General features: G+C 47.5%; 2 protein-coding genes across 2 annotated transcripts; one reads left to right on the forward strand and one right to left on the reverse strand.

Moving 5' to 3' along the window:
• Positions 1-4,865, reverse strand: NOP16 (NOP16 nucleolar protein). The gene is made up of 5 exons (XM_043912327.1): positions 4,627-4,865; positions 4,427-4,535; positions 3,250-3,319; positions 1,210-1,316; positions 1-440 (listed from the first exon to the last, which is right to left on the reverse strand). The coding sequence occupies exons 1-5, from the start codon at positions 4,731-4,733 to the stop codon at positions 297-299; spliced, it is 537 nt and encodes a 178-aa protein (XP_043768262.1). The 5' UTR covers positions 4,734-4,865; the 3' UTR covers positions 1-296.
• An 87-nt stretch (positions 4,866-4,952) lies between these two features.
• On the forward strand, positions 4,953-5,954 carry HIGD2A (HIG1 hypoxia inducible domain family member 2A). The gene is made up of 2 exons (XM_043912328.1): positions 4,953-5,166; positions 5,536-5,954. Exons 1-2 carry the CDS (start codon positions 5,013-5,015, stop codon positions 5,700-5,702), a joined length of 321 nt encoding a protein of 106 aa, XP_043768263.1. The 5' UTR covers positions 4,953-5,012; the 3' UTR covers positions 5,703-5,954.
• Positions 5,955-7,987: the final 2,033 nt, after the last annotated feature.

A 7,987-nucleotide genomic window follows, 5' to 3' on the forward strand; every position in this document is an offset into this window, starting at 1 on the left:
GAAGTAAAAATAACTATTTTATTGTACACAGACTATATTCAAACAAACTGCCCGCTCAGAAAACAACAGGTTCTGGCTTTTCCCAGAGCCCCTAGAATATAAATTGGAGCCTCTGGGAGACAGTATCTTCTCCAAAGTGAAATGTGAGAGGGATTGTGTGTGTCTGTGTGCGCGCGCGCACATGCATTGTAACCTTTTGATTCCATGGGGTTTGGCCGGCCTCATGTGTAGATGCACACCCCTCCTTGCTTCTCTGGTCCAGGAGGAAGCCTCATCCTGGGGCAGGCATAAACCAGTCACTCAACCTCCATTTTATTCTTTTGCAAAGAATCGGTGAAGGCTTGCCACTCTGCTGGGTAAAAACGCTTGTACACGTTGATCTTATTCCGAATCTGTTTTGGGGTATCTTGATAGTAATTCTTCTCATCCCGCGCCATAGCCTAAGGAAGGAAAAGGGCCACTTGAATGAAGAAGGCTGGACAGGCAAAGTTCAAATCCCTAACCCTGAGTTGGGCAAGGTACTGCCCATCCCTGAGATTCAGATTCCTCACGTCAAAAGACAGTGTATGTGGGAAAATGGGTACAGGTGCCCTCAGGGACTAAGCAGGAGCTGAAACAAGCTGAGTAGCTCATTTTTCATCCATCACCAACTGATCCCACCTGGGCACAGGGGTCCAGTGTAGCCAGATCTTTCCATTTTTAAGAGAAGCCAAAAAAAATAAGGACTTTTACTTGAAACCTCCCATAACTAAAATGGGAGTTAACCTCTGAACAGCAGTTAACTCTTGAACAGCACAGATGTGAACTGCATGGGTCCACTTATAATGGGTATTTTTCAGAGTAAATACTATAGCACTACATGGTCCATGGTTGGTTGAATCCTTAGATTTGAGGAACTGCAGACTTGGAAGACCAACTGTAAATTAAACAGGTTAACTCTCAAGTTGTCCAAGGGTCACCTGCAGTCCATTAAAAATACCATGTGAGCAAACAATATATATTTATGAGTGGGATATGCACCATAGGCTACTTAGTCTACCCAGTTATAAGCATTCTGTCAAAGGGATCCATTTCCTAGGGTATCTTTACTCTTTGTTTCCACTCAATCTCAGGAAACAGGCACTAGCCAAGCAGATCAGACCCCAAATGGCCCAGGGTACTTTCTCCAAGGGCCCAAGTGGTTCCTCCTGCCAGGCCTGAACCACTTACCTTATAGTTCTCCCCATGGTTCTCCACCATGTAGCGAACATAGTCAATGAGATCTCTCGACAGTGTGTTTCCTTTCTTTTCTGGAAGGCTGGCTTCTGCCTCCAGGTCTGGGTTGAGAGAAGCCAAGAGACAGGGAATGAAGCTTTGCTTCCTGCATAAATTGAGCTGCTCAGTCAATCCCAAGCCACAACAGTTGCTACACTGGCCAAGTGATGACCTTTCCCTCTTCCTCTCCAAATTCAGTGCTAGAATCTTCTTCATTAGCCCCTCGGGTCCCAGGCTCTCCCTGTGGCACAAGCATCCTTCAGTATGGCAATAAGTCATCTCTCTTTGGGTCTCAGATGGGTGAAAGGAAGGCACCAAACTAAAAATCCCTACTTAGTGCCAGGTACTAGGGACAGAGATGAAGATACATTGCTTGTCCACAATGCAGGGCTCCATTCCAGCTCTAAAACTCTTTGAGAACCTCTTAAAAGTATTAATACGTGAAATGAAAAGGTGTGAATAAATGAGAACTCGAGCTGTAGGAACTAGGGCCCGAGGCACCTTACTGTTCCACATGAGGGGGAAAACCAAACTCTGGAGTCAATATGGCCTCACTCCTAAAATAGCTGGGCTTCTCTGATGGCTCAGCGGTAAACAATCTGCCTGCAATGCAGGAGATGCAGGTTCAATCCCTGGATGGAGAAGATCCTCTAGAGAAGGAAATGGCAACCCACTCCAGTATTATGCCTGGGAAAACCTATCCATAGAGGACCTGGAGAGCGACAGTCCAAGGGGTCAGAAGAGTTGGACATGGCTTAGCAACTAAGCACACACGCACAATACTACTGAGCTATGTATTTTTAAAATGATTATGATGGTAAATTTTGAGGGTTTTTACTTTAGCCACAATTAACATTTTTTAATGGTAAATTTTGTGGGGGTTTTTTTTTTACCATAATTTAAAAAATTTTTAATTAAAGAATTAAAACTTTTTAAGATTAGCTTTCACTATAGTAAGTACACATGATTTTGTATATACAATCCTGTGCAGTAACTCTTACAAGAATCACTGAAATAGACTACAGACAGGAATTCATGGAATTCTATATCAAATGTCTGGTCAGAGGGCTTTCCTGGTGGCTCAGAGGTAAAGAACTGGCCTGCCAAGGTAGGAGACATGGGTTCGATACTTAATCTGGGAAGAGCTCACATACAGTGGAGCAACGAAGCCCATGGACACAACTATTGAGCCTGTGCTCCAGAGCCCAGGAGCCACAACTACTGAGTCCATGTGCTGCAACTACTGAAGACTGTGCTTACAGCCTGTGCTCCACGAGAAGAGAAGCCTCCACAATAAGAAGCCTGTGCATGCCTGAGTTATGCTCAAGCCATAACTAGAGAAAAGCCTGAGCAGCAATGAAGGCACAGCCAAAAATAAATAAATACTGTTTTTTAAATTTCTGGTCATTCAAATCTTTATAAACTTTGCAGAATTTACCCTCTTGTTTTAATATTTGGTCTCTATAGCCTTAAAATACATAAAGTTGATTTATCATTGGAAAGATTCAGTTCAGTCGCTCAGTCGTGTCTGACTCTTTGAGACACCATGGACTGCAGCACACCAGGCTTCCTTGTCCATCACCAACTCCTGGAGCCTACTCAAACTCATGTCCATCAAATCGGTGATGCCATCCAACCATCCCATCCTCACTGGAAAGATTATATGGTGGAATCTCTAAAAAAAAATCTGTTCATCCTTAAACTCATGAGAAGCTGAATTCATGCCTGAGACTTGATGTTTTCTCCTTTATCCTCTCAGGCACCGGTTAGGTCCTCCCTGAACATCTCTGGCCTCCCTTCATGCATTGGAACTTAAGTCAGTAGACTGAAAACGTCTCAGCCAGGACACAGCTCTAACTTTGCCAGCTGAGCCCTGGACCAGCTCACTTCTTCCCTCTGAACCTCAGTTTCTCCATCTGTACACTGAGAACATCTGAGGGTCCTTTCCAGGCCTGTATAGGATGCTGACCTAGAGAAATTATGACCCACACCCACCATTAAGCACATACGGCTTCCGCACAAGCTCCTTAGGCCTCTCCTCTACATCCACTTCCATGGCCTTTACCTGCAGAGAACAGAGACCATGAGAACAGTAGCCAGAAGAAATTATCCTGGATGAGGGAGAATTCTAAAGGTTCCTGCCCATCACAACACAACTGCGTTATCCATAAGGGCCCCTCCACAAGGGCAGGCAAGACTAGATGACCAAAGAACTAATGCCCCGGATGCTTTTTGGTCCCCAAGATGCTCAAGTAAGCAGTTTATCTTTCTGCGCCCATCTATAAAATGGGCAGAATATTCCTTGCCTGCCTCACTTCACTGTGTGATTATCAAATGAGGCAATGCACATGAAAGCACTTTAGACTTTTCAATGAGGGAGAGAGGTCAGATGCCTTCTCTTATGCAAGGAGCAAGCTGACAGTGCTTGGCTATAGTTTCACATTTATTCAATAAACAGTAGTGCCTTGTTCCTCTAGCATAGAGATAATAAGAAATTTGCCTGAAGGCAACAGGACAAACCCAACCAGCAAGTCCATTCATTAACTGTAGACCACTAGTCACATCCTAAGCACCACCGAGTGAGGCTTAGTAGTGAATGGAACAGAGTTCTTGTCCCCAAGCAGATTATGTTGGAGGAAAGATGCACAGACAATAAACAGATAAATATATAACATGACATACCATCAAGTATTTACAAGTGTCAATGAATTAAAGTAGGAAAGAAGTTACTGAGTGAAAGGGGGTGCGATTTTTGAAAGTGGTCCAGAAAAAGAATTCTTCTGGAGAAACTAGCCCAAGGGAAGCCTCAGACCAAGGACGATTGGATAACCGAGGAAAAGTGTGAGGAGCAGTAAGGATTCCAAACTCCTTATTAGGAAAGTTAAGGGCAGAAAAAGATAAATTCTGGAAAACTGAGATGCCAAGGGATCCAAACAGTTTAATTTCAGAAGGATAAAGTGAGTGCCGAAGGAAAACGGAAGCTCCAACCCAGGTCCAATGTGTGCTGGGGAGGCAGTATGAGGGAGATACTAAAGGTAATCTCAACGCACTGTCAGGCTGGCCGAGTTGGCTGTGGGGAAGTCGCAAACCCAAGGGCGTGAGGGAGGTAACAGGATTAAGCCAGCTAAGGATGGTGTGGGGGCGGAGGGCAAGGCCGGGACCATGTCAGTACCTTTCTCTTAAGAAGGGGCACTGCCCTGTTGGGGTCCATAGCCAAACCCATCTCGGCCAGGTTCTGCCGCACCGATTTGGTCTGGTCCCAGGCATGTCGGATGTGTGAGCTACGGGAAAAAAAGAGGGCGATCGCGGGACTGTCATCTCGCTAGCCGTCCTGGCCGAGGTCCCCTGCCGTCTGAACCCCGGTCTCCTCACCATTCGATCCGCGGCGCTGCCTTCCGTCTAGCATTCCGGTTCAGACGCTTCCGGTTAACATTATAACCGAATTTCTGCCTCCGAGTCTTTCCCTTGGCTTTGGGCATTGCACTTACCACAGCACCGACTACTAGACTCTGCTTCTCGCTCCAACTACCTCGTGTAGCGACTCCTTCCGGCTAGTGGAGCACGTGGTTTTGCAGGCTTTCGGGAAATGCAGTCTTCTTCGCAGCGACACAAGCCGGGTACTATAACTCCCAGAATGCCACGAGCGACCGCGCCTGCGTACAACGTTCAGCAAAGCCCTTTTCCCTGCCCCCTTTAATGACCTCATCAGGAGGCGGGGCTTAGCGTCCGAATTTTCGCCTACTGCTGTTGCCCGAAACATGGAGACTCCTGGCCGTGTCACTCCGGAGGCACCTTTTGAACCGTCGCAGCCCCCAGTCATTGAAGGCTTTAGCCCCAGTGTATACAGCACTTCGGAAAGCTTCAAGGAAAAGTTTATTCGCAAGACCCGCGAGAACCCACTGGTACCCATAGGTAAGCAAGTGGGAGCTGTTGGAACTGTAGACCAAGAGGGCAGTGATGCGGAGGGAATGAAATAGGGGAGGACCGGGACCCCAGTGGGGTGACCGGAATGAGAAGGGGCCGGGCGGTGAGGGGTGAACGTGATTGGAGTAGGAGCTGGACGGGATTGGGGACGCTGGGACGCGGCGGACTCTGACTCCGAGGACCCCCCCCGCCCCGGCCCTCCTTCTGCCCACCCCTCCCACCTCGGCCCCACCTCACGGCGCGCTCTCCTCAGCTCCTGTTTAAGGATATCTTGACCCTGGAGAGGGAAGCCCAAAGAGGGGAGGGGCCCTCTGGAGCCGGACCTGCCACTTCCCACCTGCTTTGTCGCCTCTTCAGGCTGCCTGGGCACTGCGGCCGCCCTTACCTATGGCCTCTACTGCTTCCACCGTGGACAGAGCCAGCGCTCCCAGCTCATGATGCGTACCCGGATCGCCGCCCAGGGCTTCACGATCGTAGCCATCTTGGTGGGTCTGGCTGCGTCCACTCTGAAATCTCGACCTTGAGCCGGCGGCCTCGCCTTGAAAGCTTCACGGAGACGGTGTATACAGCATTTCGGAACCACCAGTCCTACCACTGAAATATCTCCCTCATCTCCCCTAACAAGCCCTGTATCAGTGCGGGTGGAAGTGGCCAATTGTGTAAACGACAGATTTTTTTTCCCGGAATCTCGGGTTCCGTTCAGTTTGCGTGTTGCCTACTCCTGTTTGTGCTGCACCTTCGCCACTTCCTACCTAATAAATTCTCATTCACTTGTAGTTCAGTGAATTCGTTCCCACTCTCACCGCCATGGCTTTTGGTCTTTGGTTTTAGGAGAAAACAGACTAAAGACTACAGGGTCTTTTAGAAATCCAGTAGTCTACTGATTCTCAAACTTTCCTGACAGCAGTCACCCCGAGGTATTTATTAAAAGTAGGCAGTCTTGAGAGTCCCTTGGACAGCAGGGAGATCAAACCAGTCAATCCTAAAGGAAATCAACCCTGAATATTCACTGGAAGGACTGATGCTGAAGCTCCAATACTTTGGCCACATGATGCACAGAGCCAACTCATTGGTAAAGACCCTGATGCTGGGAAAGATTGAGGGCAGGAGGAGAAGAGGGTGACAGAGGATGAGATGGTTGAATGGCATCACCGATTCAATAGTCAAATTTGTGCAAACTCCAGGAGATAGTGAAAGACAGGGAAACCTGGCGTGCTACATTCATGGGATAGCAAAGAGTCATGACTTAGCGACTGAACAAGACAGTTTCTACAGTGATGTTATATGGGGGGGCCAGGGTCAGGGGTGGGGACTGATCTTTCCAACAATTTTCAAACTTTAAGTAGAAAACCTTCCTTCCCATGAGCCCTGCCATGCTTCTGCCCTCCACTTGGGTTCCTGACTCCAGTACCACCTCCTGAGAACACTTAATGCTGATCTAGACCATCCCAGCTTGGTTCTTGACGCATCTTACAGGGCAGGAAACTGAGGCTTACAGACACAGCCTGATGTAACAGAAACAGCGCACAGGGTAATCCCAAAGCTTGCCAATGATTTGTGGCAGCACCTAGTATTTTATGGTTAAGGAGAAAAGGAGACTGGAGATCTGAGCAAACTCAAGGAGAGGCACCTCATGAGTTTCTCATTCAGGTAAAGTCTCAAAAACAGGTGTTCCTGATCTGCTGCTGCTGCTAAGTCGCTTCAGTCATATCCGACTCTGTGCAACCCCATAGATGGCAGCCTACCAGGCTCCTCCATCCCTGGGATTCTCCAGGCAAGAACACTGGAGTGGGTTGCCATTCTGCAGTCATCCCTAAGGTGTTGAGTCAGATTCTGTTTCCTTCCATCCGTGGCACCATCAGTTTCAATACCAGCTGTATGACTAAGGCCAGCGAAGCTTCTTGCCCCCACCATGGTCTTTCAGCTGTAAGAGAGAGATTCTAAGTGTGGTGACCCTTGGCCTCCACACGAAACAGACATGAAGTGGTGAGGGCTATGGCACTTCTAGAGAGGATGGCCACTATTTTTAACTTGTTGCTGTTCCTCCCCCTCCAACCCCCACCAAAAAAAGGTTAGTTGAAAGTCCTAACCCCAGTACTTCAGAAGGTGATCTTATTTGATAATAGGGTCTTTTCAGAGGTAATCAATTTAAAATGAGGTCAGTAGGGTGGACTCTAATCCAGTATGACTAGTGTGCTTATACAAAGGAGAAGTTTGGACACAAAAGCAGACATGTATAGAGAACAGGTGATGTGATAATAAACTCAGGATTGTAGTAATGTATGTACAAGCCAAGGAACACAGCTCCTTCCCTATGGCCTTTAGAGGGATGGTGACAGCATGGTTTCAGACTTAATGACCTCCAGACCAGTGAGACATAAATTCTGTTGTTCTAAGCCAGACAATGTGGTTATGGCAGTTCTAGGAAACTAATACGGTTGGCAATTAAATCTTTTTAAACACTTCAGATCACAATGGCTTGAATGTAACCTGTGTGCAACCTCTGTTAAAGGGGGAGAAGGTATAGTCACTGATTGTTTCTCCAAAATCCTTATCTCACAGGCTTGTTCGATCAGAAAGGGTTGAAGTTGTAAATGCATCCTGTGAGAGGTTGGTTGTCTCCTCCTGGAGCTAGAGGCAGCAGACATAGATGGGTTCCCTCACTTCCAGCTGGGAGCTCCTGGGTTACCAGGGAAATAGCCTTACCTTCTCTCTAGTCCATGAAGCTGGGGAGGTTCTAAGCACAAACCAAGCCCTGACACCAGTTGTGGCTTCCAGAGAAATGAGAATGATAATAAATAAGTGTAAA

The sequence above is a fragment of the Cervus elaphus genome, chromosome 9 (assembly GCF_910594005.1).
Source record: "Cervus elaphus chromosome 9, mCerEla1.1, whole genome shotgun sequence".
Classification (NCBI taxonomy): domain Eukaryota; kingdom Metazoa; phylum Chordata; class Mammalia; order Artiodactyla; family Cervidae; genus Cervus; species Cervus elaphus.

Excerpts from the sequence above, each read along its gene's own strand:
- NOP16 (XM_043912327.1), bottom strand. The coding sequence starts at position 4,733 with ATGCCCAAAGCCAAGGGAAAGACTCGGAGGCAGAAATTCGGTTATAAT. Across the intron at positions 4,536-4,626 it reads GCAGCGCCGCGGATCGAATG|CTCACACATCCGACATGCCT; the intron begins GTGAGGAGACCG and ends TTTTTCCCGTAG. Across the intron at positions 1,317-3,249 it reads GAAGCCGTATGTGCTTAATG|ACCTGGAGGCAGAAGCCAGC; the intron begins GTGGGTGTGGGT and ends CTCTCAACCCAG.
- HIGD2A (XM_043912328.1), top strand. The coding sequence starts at position 5,013 with ATGGAGACTCCTGGCCGTGTCACTCCGGAGGCACCTTTTGAACCGTCG. Across the intron at positions 5,167-5,535 it reads GAACCCACTGGTACCCATAG|GCTGCCTGGGCACTGCGGCC; the intron begins GTAAGCAAGTGG and ends TCGCCTCTTCAG.